At 48.9% G+C, this 23,973-nt stretch overlaps 1 protein-coding gene across 1 annotated transcript in view; it reads left to right on the forward strand.

Annotated features, from left to right (window-relative positions):
• The first annotated feature begins 3,438 nt into the window (after positions 1-3,438).
• LOC149435703 (RING finger protein 145-like) overlaps positions 3,439-23,973 on the forward strand; it is a 47,054-nt gene continuing 26,519 nt past the window's right edge. Inside the window, exons 1-7 of the mRNA XM_089662460.1 lie at positions 3,439-3,537; positions 8,316-8,632; positions 8,863-8,971; positions 10,998-11,089; positions 11,936-12,171; positions 14,422-14,597; positions 17,355-17,495. Of these exons, the coding sequence (XP_089518586.1) occupies positions 8,467-8,632; positions 8,863-8,971; positions 10,998-11,089; positions 11,936-12,171; positions 14,422-14,597; positions 17,355-17,495 (920 nt within the window). The 5' untranslated portion in view covers positions 3,439-3,537; positions 8,316-8,466. The remainder of the gene's footprint in view (positions 3,538-8,315; positions 8,633-8,862; positions 8,972-10,997; positions 11,090-11,935; positions 12,172-14,421; positions 14,598-17,354; positions 17,496-23,973) is intronic.

The raw sequence follows: 23,973 nt of genomic DNA on the forward strand, positions 1-23,973 counted from the left end.
GTATTGTGGATGACGTGTGCGCACTGTGTGTATTGTGTGGATGACGTGTGCGCACTGTGTGTATTGTGGATGACGTGTGCGCACTGTGTGTATTGTGTGGATGACGTGTGCGCACTGTGTGTATTGTGTGGATGACGTGTGCGCACTGTGTGTACTCTGGATGACGTGTGCGCACTGTGTGTACTCTGGATGACGTGTGCGCACTGTGTGTACTCTGGATGACGTGTGCGCACTGTGTGTATTGTGTGGATGACGTGTGCGCACTGTGTGTACTCTGGATGACGTGTGCGCACTGTGTGTACTCTGGATGACGTGTGCGCACTGTGTGTATTGTGGATGACGTGTGCGCACTGTGTGTATTGTGGATGATTAATACAAGTATTGTCCCCCAGCAGTCACTATAGAGATCCCTGGCGTGTTCTGTGCACACGTGTAGGGATATACATACGATTCATGGGTAACTCCTTCCCCTATGACCTCTCTCCATTGTCAGTTGGGACAATAGTGGATAGCCCCCCCACCACACACACACACACTGCGAGGGTTAAATGCCAATTTTTGCAGGCACACGCTTAGGTCCAACACGTGTACATAGACCAGACATGTGCGGTTCACATTGTTCTGAATCAAAATCCGGACAAATTGTTCGTTGTTTGGAGATTTGGATGTATCTGAATTCTGAATTACAATAATAACCAATTTAAATGAATCCGAAATAGCAAAACAAAATGACATCCGAAACTCAAATCGAATTCTAATTCGAAAACAAGAATAGAATAAAATAACAGAATAGAATAGAACTGTCTTATGAAACTCAAATCTCAAATAGAAGACATTTGAATTGAAATAGAAAAGAATAAAATAGAATATAACCGTCTTATGAAATTTGATTTTTGAATAGAATAAATTTGAAATTCAAATAAAATAGAAATAGAAAAGAATAGAACAGAAAATAGAATACAACCATCTTCCAAAATTCGAATTTCAAATAGAATAAATTTAAAATTTTAATAGAATAGAAAATTATTAGAATAGAATAAAATAGAAAGAATATAACTGTCTTCTGAAATTCAGATTTTGAATAGAATAAATTTGAATTGGAATAGAATAGAAAATAGACTACAATAGAAGTTCCCCCTTACATCAGGTGTCCCCATCAGAGTGCCCCCTTACATCAGGTGTCCCCATCAGAGTGCCCCTTACATCAGGTGTCCCCATCAGAGTGCCCCTTTACATCAGGTGTCCCCATCAGAGTGCCCCTTACATCAGGTGTCCCCATCAGAGTGCCCCTTTACATCAGGTGTCCCCATCAGAGTGCCCCTTACATCAGGTGTCCCCATCACAGTGCCCCTTACATCAGGTGTCCCCATCAGAGTGCCCCTTTACATCAGGTGTCCCCATCATAGTGCCCCTTACATCAGGTGTCCCCATCATAGTGCCCCTTACATTCAGGTGTCCCATCAGAGTGCCCCCTTACATCAGGTGTCCCCATCATAGTGCCCCTTTACATCAGGTGTCCCCATCATAGTGCCCCTTACATCAGGTGTCCCCATCATAGTGCCCCTTACATCAGGTGTCCCCATCAGAGTGCCCCCTTACATCAGGTGTCCCCATCAGAGTGCCCCTTTACATCAGGTGTCCCCATCAGAGTGCCCCTTTACATCAGGTGTCCCCATCATAGTGCCCCTTACATCAGGTGTCCCCATCAGAGTGCCCCCTTACATCAGGTGTCCCCATCATAGTGCCCCTTTACATCAGGTGTCCCCATCATAGTGCCCCTTACATCAGGTGTCCCCATCATAGTGCCCCTTACATCAGGTGTCCCCATCAGAGTGCCCCCTTACATCAGGTGTCCCCATCAGAGTGCCCCTTTACATCAGGTGTCCCCATCAGAGTGCCCCTTTACATCAGGTGTCCCCATCATAGTGCCCCCTTTACATCAGGTGTCCCCATCATAGTGCCCCCTTTACATCAGGTGTCCCCATCATAGTGCCCCCTTTACATCAGGTGTCCCATCAGAGTGCCCCCTTTACATCAGGTGTCCCCATCATAGTGCCCCTTACATCAGGTGTCCTCATCAGAGTGCCCCCTTACATCAGGTGTCCCCATCAGAGTCCTCCTTACATCAGGTTTCCCCATCAGAGTGCCCCCTTACATCAGGTGTCCCCATCATAGTGCCCCCTTACATCAGGTGTCCCCATCAGAGTCCTCCTTACATCAGGTGTCCCCATCAGAGTGCCCCCTTACATCAGGTGTCCCCATCAGAGTGCCCCTTACATCAGGTGTCCTCATCAGAGTGCCCCCTTACATCAGGTGTCCCCATCAGAGTCCTCCTTACATCAGGTGTCCCCATCAGAGTCCTCCTTACATCAGGTGTCCCCATCAGAGTGCCCCCTTACATCAGGTGTCCCCATCAGAGTCCCCCTTACATCACTTGTCCCCATCAGAGCCCCCCTTACATCACTTGTCCCCATCAGAGCCCCCCTTAAATCAGGTGTCCCCATCAGAGCCCCCCTTACATCAGGTGTCCCTATCAGAGCCCCCCTTACATCAGGGTCCCCATCAGAGTCCCCCTTACATCACTTGTCCCCATCAGAGCCCCCCTTACATCACTTGTCCCCATCAGAGCCCCCCTTACATCAGGTGTCCCCATCAGAGCCCCCCTTACATTAGGTGTCCCCATCAGAGCCCCCCTTACATTAGGTGTCCCCATCAGAGCCCCCCTTACATCAACTCTCTGCATCAGCTTGGCTCATGGATCAGTGGATACGCTCTCAGAGATCTGGAAGGAGGGGGGGGCACAAGTAAAATTTTGGGAGGCATAGCCCACCCCAGCACCCCCCTAGATCCAGCCCTGACACCCCCACTCTGGATGAAAGAGCCCAGGGGGCACCGTTGGACAGCAGCATTGTCAGTCGGGGGGGGGGGTAGATGGACTAGCAGATTTAGATACACTAACAAACTAAGGCCGAACTCCGGCTCACACTTTATAATCCATTCCAGTGAACAGTTTTGTTCCTTTCAGGATGACGATTTTACATCCATAAATAAGAGCTGATCGTTGTAGGCACCCCTGCCAGTGGTAAATGGTTTGTCTCATCCCTGTAAACCCACACATTCTGCTGGGGAGCCTGTTCTGCTAAAAAAAAAAAAACAACAGACTCGCTGGCCGGATCGCCAGATGCAAATAGAGGAAAAGAAAGTTTAAAAAGTCAAACAAATGCAGACGTCACATGTAACAAAATGGTAAACTGTAATATAATTAAAAAATATAGTTTTCGTTTTAATATCACTTTAAGAAAATGGCCCCGGACAGCAAATAGTTAAGTATGATGACGTCATCATCAATGAGGATGTACAATGTAACACGTCACCGGACAACCATTACACCGGCCCGCCGGCAGGGGTCTCTGTCACAGCAGCGCCGCTCACAGCCCTGTGACGTTCATTCCTGCAGCTGCGCAGTGGTCGGCCAATGACGGGACTCTGCCCTCAGGCAAGATGGCGGATCCGGCGTCATGAAGGCTGTCTTCCCTGGTAATCAGGAAAGTGTTGGGGAACTCGGGTCTGGCTGCTGGAGAGGAGGGGAGAAGGGGGTCCTCCTGTCACCTGGGATGGAGGGTGTGAGGACAGGAGCACCCCATAAATGACACTCACTCCCCCCATCCTGGTCTGCTCTCTGTATCATGTCTACTCTGTGTTACTATATACAGTCCAGGCAACATAATAATGGGGGGGGAGTCTGTATACACAGTATATAGTGGGGGGGTATATAATGTATGAAGTCTGTATACACAGTATATAGTGGGGGGGATGGGGGGTATATAATGTATGAAGTCTGTATACACAGTATATAGTGGGGGGGTATATAATGTATGAAGTCTGTATACACAGTATATAGTGGGGGGGATGGGGGGTATATAATGTATGAAGTCTGTATACACAGTATATAGTGGGGGGATGGGGGGTATATAATGTATGAAGTCTGTATACACAGTATATAGTGGGGGGATGGGGGGTATATAATGTATGAAGTCTGTATACACAGTATATAGTGGGGGGGTATATAATGTATGAAGTCTGTATACACAGTATATAGTGGGGGGGATGGGGGGTATATAATGTATGAAGTCTGTATACACAGTATATAGTGGGGGGGATGGGGGTATATAATGTATGAAGTCTGTATACACAGTATATAGTGGGGGGATGGGGGGTATATAATGTATGAAGTCTGTATACACAGTATATAGTGGGGGGATGGGGGGTATATAATGTATGAAGTCTGTATACACAGTATATAGTGGGGGGGATGGGGGGTATATAATGTATGAAGTCTGTATACACAGTATATAGTGGGGGGGATGGGGGGTATATAATGTATGAAGTCTGTATACACAGTATATAGTGGGGGGGTATATAATGTATGAAGTCTGTATACACAGTATATAGTGGGGGGTACATAGTATATGTATAGGGGGTATACACACAGTATGGGGGTGTACATAACAATAATGGGGGAGGAGGATATATATATAATGTATACATGCACATGGTGGAGGTGTACACAGCATATATATCTCCCAGAAGTGAGCCCCCCCTCCCCCGGACTGTATACAATGTATATATATATCTAGTATCCCCCAGAAGTGAGTCCCCCCCTCACATTTGTGTAAATCTTTGATTCTCTCTTTTCATGTGACAACACTGAAGAAATGACACTTTGCTACAATGTGACGTAGTCAGTGTACAGATTGTATAACATGGAAATTTGCTGTCCCCTCAAAATAACTCAACACACCGCCATTCATGTCTAAACCGCCGGCAACAAAAGTGACTCCACCCCTAAGTGACAAGGTCCAAATTGGGCCCAAAGTGTCAATATTTTGTGTGGCCACCAGACCATGACACTCCCACCACCATGCGGCCCCAGACCATGACACTCCCACCACCATGCAGTCCCAGACCATGACACCCTCACCACCATGCGGCCCCAGACCATGACACTCCCACCACCATGCGGCCCCAGACCATGACACTCCCACCACCATGCGGCCACCAGACCATGACACTCCCACCACCATGCGGCCCCAGACCATGACACTCCCACCACCATGCGGCCCCAGACCATGACACTCCCACCACCATGCGGCCCCAGACCATGACACTCCCACCACCATGCGGCCCCAGACCATGACACTCCCACCACCATGCGGCCCCAGACCATGACACTCCCACCACCATGCGGCCCCAGACCACGACACTCCCACCACCATGCGGCCCCAGACCACGACACTCCCACCACCATGGGGCCCCAGACCATGACACTCCCACCACCATGCTTGACTGTAGACAAGACACACTTGTCTTTGTCCTCCTCACCTGGTTGCCGCCACACACGCTGACACCACCTGAACCCAATCAGTTGATGTTGGTGTCATCAGACCACAGGAGACGGTTCCAGTAATCCATGTCCTTAGTCTGCTTGTCTTCAGCAAACTGTTTGCAGGATTTCTTGTGCATCATCTTTAGAAGAGGCTTCCTTCTGGGACGACAGCCATGCAGACCAATGTGATGCAATGTGCGGCGTATGGTCTGAGCACTGACAGGCCGACCCCCCCCCCCCCACCCCTTCACCCTCTGCAGCAATGCTGGCAGCACTCATACATCTATTCCCAAAGACAACCTATGGATATGACGCTGAGCGCGTGCACTCAACTTCTTTGGTGGACCATGGTGAGGCCTGTTCTGAGTGGAACCTGTCCTGTTACACCGCTGTATGGTCTTGGCCCCCGTGCTGCAGCTCAGTTTCAGGGTCTTGGAAATCTTCTTATAGCCTCGGCCATCTTTATGTAGAGCAACAATTCTTTTTTTCAGATCCTCAGAGAATTCTTTGCCATGAGGTGCCATGTTGAACTTCCAGTGACCAGTATGAGAGAGTGAGAGCGATAACACCAAATGTAACCCCCCCGCTCCCCATTCACACCTGAGACCTTGTAACACCAACGAGTCACATGACACCGGGGAGGGAAAATGACTAATTGGGCCCAATGTGGACCTTGTCACTTAGGGGTGGAGTCACTTTTGTAGCCCAGCGGTTTAGACATTAATGGCGGTGTGTTGAGTTATTTTGAGGGGACAGCAAATTTCCATATTATACAATCTGTACACTGACTACGTCACATTGTAGCAAAGTGTAATTTCTTCAGTGTTGTCACATGAAAAGAGAGAATCAAATATTGACACAAATGTGAGGGGGGAGGGGGGCTCACTTCTGGGGGATACTGGATATATATATATACAGTGTACAGAGTCCGGGGGAGGGGGGCTCACTTCTGGGAGATATTGTATATGTGTATATATATATATATATATATATATATATATATAAAATGGGGGTGTACCTGATAATAATGGGGAGGGGCTATATGTAATAATGTACAGTGAAGGAAATGCGTATTTGCTCCCCGGCTGATGCTGAATGTTCGCCCCTCACACAGAAATGATCGGTCTTATAATGGAATGTTCGCCCCTCACACAGAAATGATCGGTCTAACAATGGAATGTTCCCCCCTCACACAGAAATGATCGGTCTAACAATGGAATGTTCGGTGTAACACTGAGAGACAGAATACAACAACAAATTCAGCAGAAATGCGTCTAACAAATGATGACGGATCTGCATGTTCATGAGGGAAAGAAGGATTTGATCCCCTTCACAAAACATGACTTAGTACTTGGTGGCGAATCCCTTGTTGGCAATCACAGACGTTTCCTGTAGTTGGCCCCCAGGTTTGCGCACATCTCAGGAGGGATTTTGGCCCACTCCTCTTGGCAGATCCTCTCCAAGTCATTAAGGTTTGGTGGCTGACGTTTGGCAACTCGAACTTTCAGCTCCCTCCACAGATTTTCAATCGGATGAAGGTCTGGAGACTGGCTAGGCCACTCCAGGACCTTAATGTGCTTCTTCTGGAGCCACTCCTTTGTTGCCTTGGCCGTGTGTTTTGGGTCATTGTCATGCTGGAACACCCATCCACCACCCATTTTCAATGCCCTGGCGAGGGAAGAAGGTTCTCACCCAAGATTTGAGGGTACATTGCCCCGTCCATTGTCCCTTTGATGCGGTGCAGTTGTCCTGTCCCCTTAGCAGAAAAACACCCCCAAAGCAGAATGTTTCCACCACCATGTTTCACAGTTGGGATGGTGTTCTTGGGGTCATAGGCAGCATTCCTCTTCCTCCAAACACGGCGAGTTGAGTTGATGCCAAAGAGCTGGATTTTGGTCTCCTCTGACCACAACACTTCCCACCAGTCCTCCTCTGCATCATTCATATGTTCAGTGGCAGACTTCAGACGGGCCTGGATATGGGCTTTCTTGAGCAGAGGGACCTTGCGGGCACTGCAGGATTTCAGTCCTTGTCGGCGTAGTGTGTTACCAATTGTTTTCTTGGTGACTGTGGTCCCAGCTGCCTGGAGATCATTGACAAGATCCTCACGTGTAGTTCTGGGATGATTCCTCACTGTTCTCATGATCATTGACACTCCACGAGGTGAGATCTTGCATGGTGCACCAGACCTAGGGAGACTGACACTTGTTTTGTGTTTCTTCCATTTGTGAATGATTGCACCAACTGTTGTCACCTTCTCACCAAGCTGCTTGGCCATAGTTTGGTAGCCCAGTCCAGCCTTGTGTAGGTCTACCATCTTGTCCCTGACATCCTTGGACAGCACTTTGGTCTTTGCCATGGTGGAGAGTTTAGAATCTGATGGTTTGATTGCTCCTGTGGACAGGTGTCTTTTATACAGGTAACACAATGAGATTAGCAGCACTCCCTTTAAGAGACTGCTTCTAATCTCAGCTTGTTACCTGTATGAAAGACACCTGGGAGGCAGAAATCCTGCTGAATGATAGGGGATCAAATCCTTCTTTCCCTCGTGAACATGCAGATCTGTCATCATTTGTTAGACGCATTTCTGCTGAATTTGTTGTTGTATTCTGTCTCTCAGTGTTACACCGAACATTCCATTGTTAGACCGATCATTTCTGTGTGAGGGGCGAACATTCCATTGTTAGACCGATCATTTCTGTGTGAGGGGCGAACATTCCATTGTTAGACCGATCATTTCTGTGTGAGGGGCGAACATTCCATTGTTAGACCGATCATTTCTGTGTGAGGGGCGAACATTCAGCATCAGCAGGGGAGCAAATACACATTTCCTTCACTATATATGCACACGGTAGGGGGGTGTACCTGATAATAATGGGGGGGGGTGTAGATATAAATGATGACGGGATATCTCTGTGTTATTGTACAGGTGTGCCGGCCGTTCTCACACAGGCCTGGACCGCGTCCCTTCCGCGTCTTCTTGTCCGTCTCTGTCCCTGGCGCCGTCCGTCCTGCGATGTGTCATGTGACTGTTTGTGAACCGCGAGGAGAGGCGCCGTGCAGAGTATAGACCTCCCGCCATGCCCAGCCTGGAGGACGTGGCCAACGTGGTCCTTCGAGTCCCGGCAGTCGTCCTGCTGGATCTTCTGTACCGCTGGGATGTGGAAGATCTCAGAGGAGAGTTCAGTCACCCCTCCTCCACCTCCTCCCTCCAGTCCCAGCTCCTGTGCAGCGTCTACTACCTGGGTGAGATTGAACGAAGGGAACCTGTCATGTACTGTGCAGGCTGGGGAAGAGGAGATATATAGAGCACCATTGGGGGGCGGTATATACCTGTGTCTGACCCCGGGGCACAAAGTGTGCAACCGATGAAAGCGGAACGCAGGATGGGTGCTATGGCCGGGTATTGGGGGTGGTGGAGATGGCATTGCCGTGTCGGGTGTATTACATATGATGGATCTCCTCTCTGTCTCCAGCTCAGGTGGTGTGTGCAGTGCTGGCCGTCCTTCCTCTGCAACATCTGCTGAATATTTACCTGTACCTCCTCACCTCGCTGCTGCTCTACGTCTCCCACCAGACAGTCAGGTAATCCTCATCCGTCCTCTCATCTCGGCTTCTTCTCCTAGGTCCCCCCATCTCCCACCAGACAGTCAGGTAATCCTCATCCGTCCTCTCATCTCGGCTCCTTCTCCTAGGTCCCCCCCATCTCCCACCAGACAGTCAGGTAGGCCTCATCTGTCCTCTCATCTCGGCTCCTTCTCCTAGGTCCCCCCATCTCCCACCAGACAGTCAGGTAATCCTCATCCGTCCTCTCATCTCGGCTCCTTCTCCTAGGTCCCCCCCATCTCCCACCAGACAGTCAGGTAATCCTCATCCGTCCTCTCATCTCGGCTCCTTCTCCTAGGTCCCCCCCATCTCCCACCAGACAGGTAATCCTCATCCGTCCTCTCATCTCGGCTCCTTCTAGGTTCCCCCCATCTCCCACCAGATAATCAGGTAATCCTCATCCGTCCTCTCATCTCGGCTCCTTCTCCTAGGTCCCCCCCATCTCCCACCAGACAGGTAATCCTCATCCATCCTCTCATCTCGGCTCCTTCTCCTAGGTCCCCCCCATCTCCCACCAGACAGTCAGGTAATCCTCATCCGTCTTCTCATCTCGGCTCCTTCTCCTAGGTCCCCCCCATCTCCCACCAGACAGGTAATCCTCATCCATCCTCTCATCTTGGCTCCTTCTCCTAGGTCCCCCCCATCTCCCACCAGACAGGTAATCCTCATCCGTCCTCTCATCTCGGCTCCTTCTAGGTTCCCCCCATCTCCCACCAGATAATCAGGTAATCCTCATCCGTCCTCTCATCTCGGCTCCTTCTCCTAGGTCCCCCCCATCTCCCACCAGACAGGTAATCCTCATCCATCCTCTCATCTCGGCTCCTTCTCCTAGGTCCCCCCCATCTCCCACCAGACAGTCAGGTAATCCTCATCCGTCTTCTCATCTCGGCTCCTTCTCCTAGGTCCCCCCCATCTCCCACCAGACAGGTAATCCTCATCCATCCTCTCATCTTGGCTCCTTCTCCTAGGTCCCCCCATCTCCCACCAGACAGTCAGATAGGCCTCATCTATCCTCTCATCTCGGGTCCTTCTCCTAGGTCTCTCTACCCCCCCCCCCCCCCCATCTCCCACCAGACAGTCAGGTAATCCTCATCCATCCTCTCATCTCGGCTCCTTCTCCTAGGTCCCCCCCATCTCCCTCAGCTATCTGCTCTTTCATCCCCCAACCTAACCCTGCAATCTCTCCCTCCCCTCACTGTCGTCGTCCCTAATACCCCCCCCCCCCTCTCCCCTATTATTCCTCCCCTCTCGCTGTCCCCTAATCAACCTCCTCTCACTATCTCTCTCCACTCCTCCCCCCTCTCTCTCTCTCCCCATTCTCCCCCACCCCCTACTCCTACCTCTCTAACACTCTCTCTTTCTACCTTACCTCCCCTTTCTTTTTCCCTTCCCCCCGATTACTTCTCTCCCTCTCACCCCCTTCCTTTACCCCTCTTTCTCTCCCCCTCCCCATACCTCTGTATCTTTTTTCCTTCCTTCTCTCTCTCCCCTTCCTTCTTTTGCTCTCCTTTTTCCTATTCCTTTCTTTTTTTCTTTTTCCTTTCCCTTTCCTCTCTTCTTTTTCCTGTCCTCTCCCCTCTCCTTTCCCTTTCCTCTCCTTTTTTTCCTCTCATCTCATCTCCCTTCTCCTTTTCTTTTTTTTTTCCTTTCCTATCCTTTTCCTTTCTTTTCCTTTCCCTTCCTTTCCCTTCTTCTCTCTTCTTTTTTCCTTTCCTTTCCTCTCCTCTCTTCTCTCTTCTTTTCTCCTTTTCCTTTCTTTTCCTTTCCTTTCCTCTCCCTTCCTTTCCTCTCTTCCCTTTTCTTTTTTCCTTTCCTCTCTCCTTTTCCTTTCTTTTCCTTTCCTCTCCTCTCCTCCCCTTCCTACCTCTGTCAACCTGAACGCCTCCCCTCTCCCCTTACCCCTGTCTGACTCTCTCTCCTTTCTTCTCCTCTCACCCGCTGTTTTACCCCCCTTTCCCCTGAGTTGCTTTCCTCTTCTCTCTCTGAGCCTGTCTTGTCATTTCAGGGACTATATCCACCAGGAGATGGATGTGGGGTATCGGGGGACGGTGTACGAGGACCAGACGTCATTGACTCGCAGTGTCAGCACTCTTACAGGTGAAACGTCAGATGACAACAACACCCTGACTGAGGCTTTACCCTCCCCCAGCTCTTTCCGTTTGGGCAGGAGTTTCTTGAAATCCAATATTCTTGCCCAGGAGTAGACACCAGGGGCGGACTGACAACTCATGGGGCCCCCGGGCAATAGGGGATCATGGGGCCCCTGTGTCCTCGCCCACACTCAAACCACACCCAAAAGCCTATGAAAGGTACCAGGGGCATCTCATGGGGCCCCTTACTGACCCTGGGCCCTCGAGCAGTGCCCGAGTCTCCAAATGGTCTGTCCGCCCCTGGTAGCCACCTAAAGATGGTGAGGGGAAAGGGGGTGTCAGACTGTTGCAGAGAGGTGCTGCTTCCGCACAGAGCAGTGGTCCAGCTCTGCAGCATGCTGGCAGGGGACAGGCTTATTACTATGGCTGTGGCTGCTTTATCAGTCTCTCATCACCATTTCACTGTACCTGCAATCCATTCACAACATTTTACACCAGGGGCTCCTGCTGCTGGCTACCTTCTGAAAATGCTACTTACCTGGCTGCCTCTAACCTCAAAAATCTGAGCTATTCACCTGGAACAACCATGCTGCCATTGAAGTAAGAGAGAGCTCCTGACCTGCATACTTGTAAGGCAGAGGCTCCTTGAAGTTGCAGGATCAGCATGACAAATTGAGGAACTATTTTCATAAAGGGGGTCCGCATATGTGTCCCAGCACTAGTGTATGGTAATGACTCTAAATCTGTACAATAGGAGAGTATAGCTCTGCAATGGCTCCCTGTAACCTTCCCAGCACTCTGTGCCTCGTGCCTCACTCCCTGCATTAGCTCATTGTATGATGTCTTCTCCCAGGTCTTGTGATCGTCTGCACACTTTGTTCCCTGCTCATGAAAACGCGCCAGGCCTGGCTGTTCAGCGCCCCCGTTCTGCCGCTCTTGGCTCGCCTAACTGGACTTCCTCCGCACTCTCTACCTTTCATCAATGCCATCTCCACCAGCGCCACCCTGCTGGTCATGTGTTACGTGGCGCTGTCTGGGTTCCGTCCTCTGTGCCACCTCTTCACCAAGGCCTACGAGGAACTGACACAGGTAGGGTACTAAGGCCTGTTCATTGTGAGCGCATGTGAGGGCCAAGTGCTGCTGTCAGGAATAATGTTACCCACTCGCTTCCCACACCACTGTGCTTGTATATGACTGTAGAGAATAAAATGGTGGGTGTTGCATATTTTTAAGCCACACGATATTTGCACAGCAGTCTTTCAAACATACATTTTTTGGAAAAAATTAGCTTTAAAGAGTTCCTAAACCCTCCCCGGACCGCATTCACTATATCCTCTCTCCATGGACCCCGCATTCACTAAATCCGCTCTCCCCGGACCCCGCATTCACTATATCCGCTCTCCCCGGACCCCGCATTCACTAAATCCGCTCTCCCCGGACCCCGCATTCACTATATCCGCTCTCCCCGGACCCCGCATTCACTATATCCGCTCTCCCCGGACCCCACATTCACTATATCCGCTCTCCCCGGACCCCGCATTCACTATATCCGCTCTCCCCGGACCCCGCATTCACTATATCCTCTCTCCATGGACCCCGCATTCGCTATATCCGCTCTCCCCGGACCCCACATTCACTATGTCCGCTCTCCCCGGACCCCGCATTCGCTATATCCGCTCTCCCCGGACCCCGCATTCGCTATGTCCGCTCTCCCCGGACCCCGCGTTCACTATATCTGGTCTCCCCGGACCCCGCGTTCGCTATATCTGGTCTCCCCGGACCCCGCATTCACTATATCCGCTCTCCTCCCCGGACCCCGCGTTCACTATATCTGGTCTCCCCGGACCCCGCGTTCGCTATATCTGGTCTCCCCGGACCCCGCATTCACTATATCCGCTCTCCTCCCTGGACCCCGCGTTCGCTATATCCGCTCTCCCCGGACCCCGCATTCGCTATGTCCGCTCTCCCCGGACCCCGCATTCGCTATGTCCGCTCTCCCCGGACCCCGCATTCACTATATCCGCTCTCCCCGGACCCCGCATTCACTATATCCGCTCTCCCCGGACCCCGCATTCACTATGTCCGCTCTCCCCGGACCCCGCATTCACTATGTCCGCTCTCCCCGGACCCCGCATTCACTATATCCGCTCTCCCCGGACCCCGCATTAACTATATCCGCACTCCCCGGACCCCGCATTCACTATATCCGCTCTCCCCGGACCCTGCATTCACTATATCCGCTCCCCCCGGACCCCGCATTCACTATATCCGCTCTCCCCTGACCCCGCATTCACTATGTCCGCTCTCCCCAGACCCCGCATTCACTATGTCCGCTCTCCCCGGACCCCGCATTCACTATATCCGCTCTCCCCGGACCCCGCATTCACTATGTCCGCTCTCCCCGGACCCCGCATTCACTATGTCCGCTCTCCCCGGACCCCGCATTCACTATGTCCGCTCTCCCCGGACCCCGCATTCACTATATCCGCTCTCCTCCCCGGACCCCGCATTCACTATGTCCGCTCTCCCCGGACCCCGCATTCACTATGTCCGCTCTCACCGGACCCCGCATTCACTATGTCCGCTTTCCCCGGACCCCGCATTCACTATGTCCGCTCTCCCCGGACCCCGCATTCACTATATCCGCTCTCCCCGGACCGTGCATTCACTATGTCCGCTCCCCCCGGACCCCGCATTCACTATGTCCGCTCCCCCCGGACCCCGCATTCACTATATCCGCTCTCCCCGGACCCCGCATTCACTATGTCCGCTCCCCCCGGACCCCGCATTCACTATATCCGCTCTCCCCGGACCCCGCATTCACTATATCCGCGCTCCCCGGACCCCGCATTCACTATATCCGCTCTCCCCGGACCCCGCATTCACTATATCCGCTCTCCCCGGACCCCGCATTCACTATATCTGGTCTCCCCGGACCCCGCATTCACTATATCCGCTTTCCCCGGACCCCGCATTCACTATATCCGCTCTGTGTAGCAATCACGGATCACACTCTCAGCAACATCCTGCTGTCAGCCGGACCTCCTGGTAGGAGGAGGTGTTACTGGTACACATGACAGCCATGTAACAGATGGATGAATGTAGGCCTCATTCACTGGCCATTGTGATGTTTAGGCAAGGAGCGGCTAGTCTAGGGATCAGGAAGAGGGTATAAGCAGGGACCTCCCTCTGGAGTCCCTCGGAGAAGTCCAAGTATAGCAGGTGGACTGGACCTTTTACTTAAAGGGCAGATCTTCTATCAGATAACGTATCAGCAATGTGTTTTCTGTAGATTCATATTGGAGAGGTTTTATTGTGTCTTTGCACCGTCCTCCGCAGGAAATGGAGCTCTACAGGTTGGTGGCCCTCGGAATGGCACTCTGGACACAACTGGCTGTCCCGGCCATCTTTCTGGTCTTCTGGGTGGTGCTTTACTTCCTCCATGTTTACAGTACATTGTCCTCCAAGCCGGGCATCCTGGAGCAGCAGGGGGCGATCTTCATCCTCCTCAATAGGTGAGACTCTCCTACCGGTACCCACCTTTTCTCCCGTGTTCTACACCCTGAGACCATTGTCATCCATTGCTCCCCTGCTCATACCCCCACTGCTTCTATAAAATGTTTGAGGCCGGTCACAAAGGTCATTTTTGGTATCATCCAGTCACAATATGACCTGTTTTGTAATTGTTTGTTATATTAAAGTGTTATAGTGAATGCGGGGTCCGGGGAGAGCGGATATAGTGAATGCGGGGTCCGGGGAGAGCGGATATAGTGAATGCGGGGTCCGGGGAGAGCGGATATAGTGAATGCGGGGTCTGGGGAGAGCGGATATAGTGAATGCGGGGTCCGGGGAGAGCGGATATAGTGAATGCGGGGTCCGGGGAGAGCGGATATAGTGAATGCGGGGTCCGGGGAGAGCGGATATAGTGAATGCGGGGTCCGGGGAGAGCGGATATAGTGAATGCAGGGTCCGGGGAGAGCGGATATAGTGAATGCAGGGTCCGGGGAGAGCGGATAGAGTGAATGCGGGGTCCGGGGAGAGCGGATACAGTGAATGCGGGGTCCAGGGAGAGCGGATATAGTGAATGCGGGGTCCGGGGAGAGCGGATATAGTGAATGCGGGGTCTGGGGAGAGCGGATATAGTGAATGCGGGGTCTGGGGAGAGCGGATATAGTGAAAGGGGGGTCCGGGGAGAGCGGATGTAGTGAATGCGGGGTCCGGGGAGAGCGGATGTAGTGAATGCGGGGTCCGGGGAGAGCGGATGTAGTGAATGCGAGGTCCGGGGACAGCGGATATAGTGAATGCGGGGTCCGGGGAGAGCGGATATAGTGAATGCGGGGTCCGGGGAGAGCGGATATAGTGAATGCGGGGTCCGTGGAGAGTGGATATAGTGAATGCGGGGTCCGTGGAGAGCGGATATAGTGAATGCGGGTTCCAGGGAGAGCGGATACAGTGAATGCGGGGTCTGGGGAGAGCGGATATAGTGAATGCGGGTTCCAGGGAGAGCGGATACAGTGAATGCGGGGTCCGGGGAGAGCGGATATAGTGAATGCGGGTTCCAGGGAGAGCGGATATAGTAAATGCCCCCTTTTATGACCAGGCCATTTTTTGCTATTTAGCACTGCGCTACTTCACCTGTTAATTGCACGGTCATGCAACACTTTACCATAATGAATGTTATATCACTTTTTCACACAAATCGAGCTTTCTGTTGGTGGTGTTTGATCACCTTTTTTCATTCTAAAAAAAAGACCAAAAATGTTTAAAAAAAATGTTTACTTTCTGCTGTAACACATATACAAAATAATCAAATTTCGACATAAATTTAGGCCAAAATGATTCTGCTAAATGTCTTTCGTGAGAAAAAGAATAAAAAATCCCAATAAGTATATATTGATTGGTTTGCGTGAAAGTTATAGTGTCTTCAAACTATGGGATATATACTGGTATTTTCATTTATTTTTTTTTGTACTAGTAATGGTGGTGGTCATCGACTTATAATGGGACTGTGATAGTGCTGCGAGCAATCTGACACTAACTGACACCACCAGTGACATTAATACATTGATCAGTGATAATACTATACATTGTCACTAAACTTGCTGGGAAGGGGTAATAGGAGGGTTAAATGTGTGCCTAACAATGTGTGTATTATGTGCTGCTTTAACTAAATATCTCTCTGTTTCTTCTCCCTGCAAATATTCTGTTTCTTCTCCCTGAAAATATCTCTCTGTTTCTTCTCCCTGCATATATCTCTCTGTTTCTTCTCCCTGCAAATATCTCTCTGTTTCTTCTCCCTGCAAATATCTCTCTGTTTCTTCTCCCTGCATATATCTCTCTGTTTCTTCTCCCTGCATATATCTCTCTGTTTCTTCTCCCTGCATATATCTCTCTGTTTCTTCTCCCGGCAAATATCTCTCTGTTTCTTCTCCCTGCAAATATCTCTCTGTTTTTTCTCCCTGCATATATCTCTCTGTTTCTTCTCCCTGCAAATATCTCTCTGTTTCTTCTCCCTGCAAATATCTCTCTGTTTCTTCTCCCTGCAAATATCTCTCTGTTTCTTCTCCCTGCAAATATCTCTCTGTTTCTTCTCCCTGCATATATCTCTCTGTTTCTTCTCCCTGCATATATCTCTCTGTTTCTTCTCCCTGCATATATCTCTCTGTTTCTTCTCCCTGCAAATATCTCTCTGTTTCTTCTCCCTGCAAATATCTCTCTGTTTCTTCTCCCTGCATATATCTCTCTGTTTCTTCTCCCTGCATATATCTCTCTGTTTCTTCTCCCTGCAAATATCTTTCTGTTTCTTCTCCCTGCAAATATCTCTCTGTTTCTTCTCCCTGCAAATATCTCTCTGTTTCTTCTCCCTGCAAATATCTCTCTGTTTCTTCTCCCTGCAAATATCTCTCTGTTTCTTCTCCCTGCATATATCTCTCTGTTTCTTCTCCCTGCATATATCTCTCTGTTTCTTCTCCCTGCATATATCTCTCTGTTTCTTCTCCCTGCATATATCTCTCTGTTTCTTCTCCCTGCAAATATCTCTCTGTTTCTTCTCCCTGCAAATATCTCTCTGTTTCTTCTCCCTGCATATATCTCTCTGTTTCTTCTCCCTGCATATATCTCTCTGTTTCTTCTCCCTGCAAATATCTTTCTGTTTCTTCTCCCTGCAAATATCTCTCTGTTTCTTCTCCCTGCATATATCTCTCTGTTTCTTCTACCTGCATATATCTCTCTGTTTCTTCTCCCTGCAAATATCTCTCTGTCTGTTTTGTCAGTGTGTCGGAATGCTGTGGGACTCCATATTGTCTCCTGGGACTCACGTCTACCGTGTCCTACCTGGCTCTGGGGATGCTGAACCTCTGCAAGTTCTACCTGATGGGATACGCAGCCTTCCAGAACGGGAATGCCATGCACAGGTGAGAGCACATCCCGCACATCTTCCCATCCCTTCAAATATTGTCTGTTATTTACTAAGACTGAAGGGTGCCAAATCCGGTGCGGCTGTGTATAGAAACCAATCAGCTTCCAGGTTGTATTGTCAAAGCTTAATAGAACAAGCTGAAGTGAGAAGCTGATTGGCTCCCAGGCACAGCCGCACCGGATTCTGTGTGCTCCAGTTTTACTAAATCAACCTCACTTTGTGTTTTGTTTTTATTTATTTATTTATTTATTTTTTCCTACTAATCCGGTTTTCTCTTGCCAGCATTATCTTGGAAAAAAATGTATTTTCTATGCAGTCTATGGACAAAATATGCAACAAATGTAGCTGAAAAGTGCACGTTTTATTCTTCAGTTATTACCGTGCAGGGGTGTTGAATGTATATCGCCTGACACCCGGGATATGTAGTTCCGGGCGATGGGCAAGTAGTTTTTTTCATCCTTTAGCCCTGCTGCGGGCAAGCAGCAATGCTCACCTGTGAAGTGGAATCATTCGGGTGGCAGCGCTGCCTCTGATTGCTTCCACACAGAGCCAGGCTCCGCTCTTCCCCCCGCTGAACCAGCCATCGTCTTCCATGGCTCAGCTTGCCCATCTGCAGGACCGTGACTGGCTCACTGCCATCAGCTGGAGGGGAGGGAGGAGATAAACATATCTGCTCCCCTCCCCTTCTTGTCCTGACCCGTAAGTGGTGTTATGATGTCACTTCCGGGTCCCCGCTCAAGATTTCCTGGCCATCGAGGCCGGGAAAGAATGTAATGCAGTGCAATGTGCTCTGCATTACATTCAGGGGAGGCATCCAGGGTCTTTTAGTTTCAATAAAGAGAACCTGTCATCAAAAATCATCACATAGGGGACTACGTAAAAAAAATCAAAAAGGCTTTTTTTATTGTAAAACATCAAAATTACACCCAAGCACATAACATTGAAAAAAATGGAGGCCCCCCCCCCCCCACATATATGCACGTATAAATGTAAACGCACACGTTGTGGCGTCTACGCATGAAAACATTGTTTGCGATACACGGTACATATCACCGCGCACGCCTGGATGAGAGCGATAATTCTGGCATGAGACCTCTTAGGGAATTTAAAAGTGTCGCCTATAGAAAATATAGGGTATGAAGTTCGTCGCCATTCCACGAGCGCACGCAAATTTATGGTTTGACATGTTGGATATCTATTTACTCGCTGCAACCTCGTCTTTTATATTTTACAAAATAATTGGGTAATTTATTGCTTTTTGTGCTCTACAATTAACTGATTTTTTTTTTTTACTGAAACTTTGCGGTAATATCATGCAACATAAAAAATGGTAACTGCCAGTATTTTTTTCTCTAGATCAGGGGTGTCAAACTGGCGGACCTCCAGCTGTTACGAAACTACAAGTCCCATCATGCCTCTGCCTTAGGGAGTCGTGCTTGTAACTGTCAATCGTGCAATGCCCCATGGGACTTGTAGTTTGGCAACAGCCAGAGGGCCGCCAGTTTGACACCCATGCACTAGGCCAGGAATAGGCAACCTGTGGCTCTCTAGCTGTTGTGGAACTACATTTCCCATGAGGCATTGCAAAGATGACAAAACTGACAGTTACAGCTATGACTTGCAGAGGCATGATGGAACTTGTAGTCCTGCGGCTCTCAGGTTGCCTACCCCTGCACTAGGGTCTCTGCTTTCAAAAAACATATAAAAGTTTTGCCATTAGCCCAAAAATCTTTTCCACGAGCCCACAAATCATTGCCATGAGCCCAGAAAATCTTTACAACAAGCCTACTGTGTTTGGGGGTTTTGGGTAATCTTCAGGCCTAAAATAATTTTTTAAACATGTCCAAAAAAAAACGCAAAAACGGCTCTGGCAGTGAAAGGGATAAAGGATAAGCCGGACACTCCCCTTTCCTGACAAGCAGCCAATCGGTGCTCATTACACTGCAAGGTCTCTTCCCTCCCTGCTGGTCCCTGGGTGCGGTGCTGGAGACAGGGGGGGGGGGGGGGGGGGGGGGGGAGATAATCAGCGCAATGTTCAAATTATTACACATTTAAATCACTATAAAGCCCCTTTTGATCTTAAAAGCCCCCAACATTCCTAATATCACCTCAGATTTAAATACGGTTTTGGTTCAAAAAATTTTTTTTTGTTATAAGGACAAGTAGATTGGGGCCCCGATTTAGTTCCCAGACAAGGAGTTTTTTTCAAAACACCCCTGCTGTGTATGACACTAGAATTGTGCTTCTATACAAAGCATAGCAAATGATATACTACAATATCCTCAGTACAGATTCTTCAACAGATCGCCATCATTGCCCTCATCCTCCAGTATTCTTACATTTATTATTAGTTGTCTTGTATGCTGATCAAGTGATGGCTTCAGACAAACACTCGGTTTGTGGGCCAAAAGAACAAAAAACACTTCTTTGGGGTCTGTGAAGCGATATCAGTTGACAAATCAATAAAGAAAAAAAACTGAATCGATTATTAAAACATGAACATTATCACAAATTACCAATATTTGTCATTAAATAGTTACATCGTACAATGTCCCCTGTACGCCTTACATTGTAAATTGTTGCCAGTATTCTGAGTAATTGTCCAAATAGCAAGGGGCCTCCACCCCCACCAAAACCTCCCCTTGGGAGGAGAGCCAACCAGATCCCAGCAGAGAAGGGGGAGAGAATTAAAATCATATGTATACTGTATGTGTGTGGCCAATCGGTTTTCGCATTATCGGGACCTCACACAGAGATCCCGTACAGTGATCGGTGCTGACACAGCGGGCAACGGATCGCGTTGCTGCGCGCTCCCAGGGAGCACGCACAAGCACGGAAGCGGGGAGGACGTTTATAAACGGCCACCCAACCCTGCACTGCTCCCGTCTGACCGTTTATATACATGGGCCGGACGGGAAGTGGTTAAAGGCATAAATACTGTACAGGGACATAATTTAAAAAAAAATTGTAAATGCATTGAAAACCAATTAATCCGTTCGTTTTGTGGAAAAAGTTCATAAACCGAAATGACATTAACCGAGGCGTTCGTAAACCGAGGTACACCTATATAGTCAAAAACATAAATCACCCCCACCACCACTCATTGTTCTTTCTGATCCAATCTTAAAGGGATTTTATTATTATTATTATTATTTATTTTTTTTTTTTAAATAACATACATGTCATACTTACCTGCTCTGTGTAATGGTTTTGCACGGAGCGGCCCGATCCTCCTTTTCTCAGGTCCCCCGACAGTGCTCCTGGCTCCTCCCCTCCACCAAGTGCCCCCATAGCAAGCCGCTTGCTATGGGGTCACTCGTGTCTGCTTGCTCCTAAGCCTCACTCTGTGTGTGCATTGACACATTAAGCGCAGCTTGACTCCGCCCCCACTCCCATCTTACTGGCTGTGATTAACAGCAGCGGGAGCCAATGGCTGGGGGGCGGGGGAGCTGTACTCAGAAGGATATTTTAACCTTAATGCAGGGGAAGCATTGAGGTAAAAAGGCTTTCATCTTTAGAATCACTTTAAGTAAATTCCACCGACATGTTAATAGGCGCAAGAGGGCAATATATGTCCATATCAGTCAGGATTACCTCCCCTATACAGTGAGGAACAGACGTATTTGAACCCCTGCGATTCTGCAAGTTCTTCCACTTCTCCATCATGGAGGGTCTGACATTCACATTGTAGGTGCATTCCCACTCTGAGGACAGAATTCAGGAGATCACATCGTATGATTTGTAAAGAATGTATTTGTCTTGCACGGCTGAACAGAAGTATTTGAACCCCTGAGAAGATCCGTGTTAATATTTGGTACAGAAGCCTTTGTCTGCAGTTACAGAGGTCAGACGTTTCCTGTAGTTCCTGACCAGGTTTGCACTGCAACAGGGATTTTGGCCGACTCCTCCACACCGATCTCCTCTAGATCTGTCAGGTTTCGGGGCTGTCGCTGAGCAACACGGAGTTTCAGCTCCCTCCAAAGATGTTCTATTAGATTTAGGTCTGGAGACTGGCTAGGCCACTCCAGAACCTTGATATGCTTCTTACGGAGCCACTCCTTGGTTCTCCTGGCTGTGTGCTTCGGGTCGTTGTCATGTTGGAAGACCCAGCCACGACCCATCTTCAATGCTCTGACTGAGGGAAGGAGGTTGTTGCTGAAAATCTCACAATAAATGGCCCCATTTATCCTCTCCTTAATACAGTGCAGTCATCGTGCCCCTTCACAGAAAAGCACCCCCAAAGCATGATGTTACCACCCCCATGCTTCACAGTAGGGATGGTGTTCTTGGGATGCAACTCATCCTTCTTTTTCCTCCAAACACGACGAGTGAAGTTTAGACCAAAAAGTTCTACTTTGGTCTCATCTGACCACATGACTTTCTCCCATTCCTCCTCTGGATCATCCAGATGGTCATTGGCAAACTTCAGACGGGCCTGGACATGTGATGACTTGAGCAGGGGAACCTTCAGACGGGCCTGGACATGTGATGACTGGAGCAGGGGAACCTTCCATGCAATGCATGATTGGAAACCATGACGGCGTAGTGTTCTACCGACAATGACCTTTGAAACTGTGGTCCCAGCTCTCTTCATGTCATTGACCAGCTCCTCCCTTGTAGTTCTGGGCTGATTCCTCACCTTATCATCAGTGATACCCCACGAGGTGACATCTTGCATGGAGCCCCAGTCCCAGGGAGACTGACAGTCGTCTTTAGCCTCTTCCATTTTCTAACAATTGCTCCAACAGTTGATCTATTTTCACCAAGCTGCTTGGCAATTGCCCCGTAGCCCTTTTCAGCCTTGTGGAGGTCCACAATTTTGTCTCTGGTGTCTTTTGACAGCTCTTTGGTCTTGCCCATGGTAGTAGTTGGTGTCTGACTGACTGTGGGGTGGACAGGTGTCTTTAAAGAGCTCAGACAGGTGCTACTAAGTTAGATTAATGAGTGGAGTAGAGGTGGACTTTTTAAAGGCGCAGTAACAGGTCTTTGAGAGCCAGAATTCTTGCTGTTTCTCAGGGGTTCAAATACTTCTGTTCAGCCGTGCGAGACAAATACATTCTTTACAAATCATACAATGTGATTTCCTGAATTCTGTCCTCAGAGTGGGAATCCCCTGCAATGTGAATGTCAGACCCTCCATGATGGAGAAGTGGGAGAACTTGCAAAATCGCAGGGGGTTCAAATACTTCTGTTCCTCACTGTACATATTATAACCAATAGAGGGCAATATATGTCCATATCAGTCAGGATTACCTCCCATATACATATTATAGCCGCTAGAGGGCAATATCTATTATTAAAAAATCGTCCTTGCATGGTTGCTTTAACTGATGATTTAGGCCTCATGCACACGGGATGTTAATAAAAACTCTCCAAGAAGCCGTCCTCCTGGCAGCAGCATCTTTGAAGAAAAAAACGCCTGACGCTTGTAAAAGTATCTAATGTGTCTAGGCGCGTTTACAAGCGTCACGTGCTTAGGCATTAATTCTTTTCATCGGCCAGAATGATAATTTATTTTGGACTTTGAAATTAATTAACTGCTTGCTCTCCAGAGGATTTACGCCCCCCCCTTCCTGACCAGGCCACTTTTTGCGATACTTTAATTGGCAATTGCGCGGTCATACGACACTGCACCCAGATGAAATTTATGCCCTTTTTTTCTGACAAATAGAGCTTTCTTTCGATGGTATTTGATCGCCTTTGCAATTTTGTTTGCGCTATAAACTAAAAGACCGAACATTTTGAAAAAAAAAAAACAATATATTTGACTTTTTGTTATAAAAAATATCTAATAAAGACATTTAAAAAAAAATCTAATTTCATCATAAATTTAGACCAACATGTATTCTGCTCCGTGTCTTTGCCAAAAAAAAAATCCCAAATTGCGTAAATTAATTGTTTTACGTGAAAGTTATAGCATCTAGAAATGGCGGTATAGATACTGGAATTTTTGTTTATTTTTTTTTATACTAGTAATGGCGGCGATCAGCGACTTATAGCAGGACTGCGGCGTGCTTTCTGGCACTGGGGGTGGAAACTGACTAACTGCCATTGACTTACCCAGTGACACCAATACAGTGATCAGTGCTAATAAAAAGCACCGACACTGTACTAATGGCACTGGGCAGGAAGGGGTTACCATCTGGGGCCATCAAAGGGTTAACTGTGTGCTGTGTTACTAGGGAGACATATTGTGCAGAGAGATACAAAGCAGCATGTCCTTGCTGACAGGAGAGAGATCTGTGCTGTTTACGCATAGGTCTGTCCCCTGTCAGCTTTACCCAGCGACCTCTGAGTGCTGCCCAAGAAACACCGCCGGAACCCGGTGATTGACATCTCTACCTGACAGTTGCAGCGTGCACATGCTCACAACCCCTACCCGGAAGTTCAAATCATGTGTGTGTATGTATATGTATGTATGTGTATATATGTGTATATGTATGTATGTATGTATATGTATGTATGTATATATA

This window comes from Staurois parvus, unplaced genomic scaffold (genome assembly GCF_062004578.1).
Source record: "Staurois parvus isolate SC_StPar_1 unplaced genomic scaffold, SC_StPar_1.0 ptg001478l, whole genome shotgun sequence".
NCBI lineage: Eukaryota > Metazoa > Chordata > Amphibia > Anura > Ranidae > Staurois > Staurois parvus.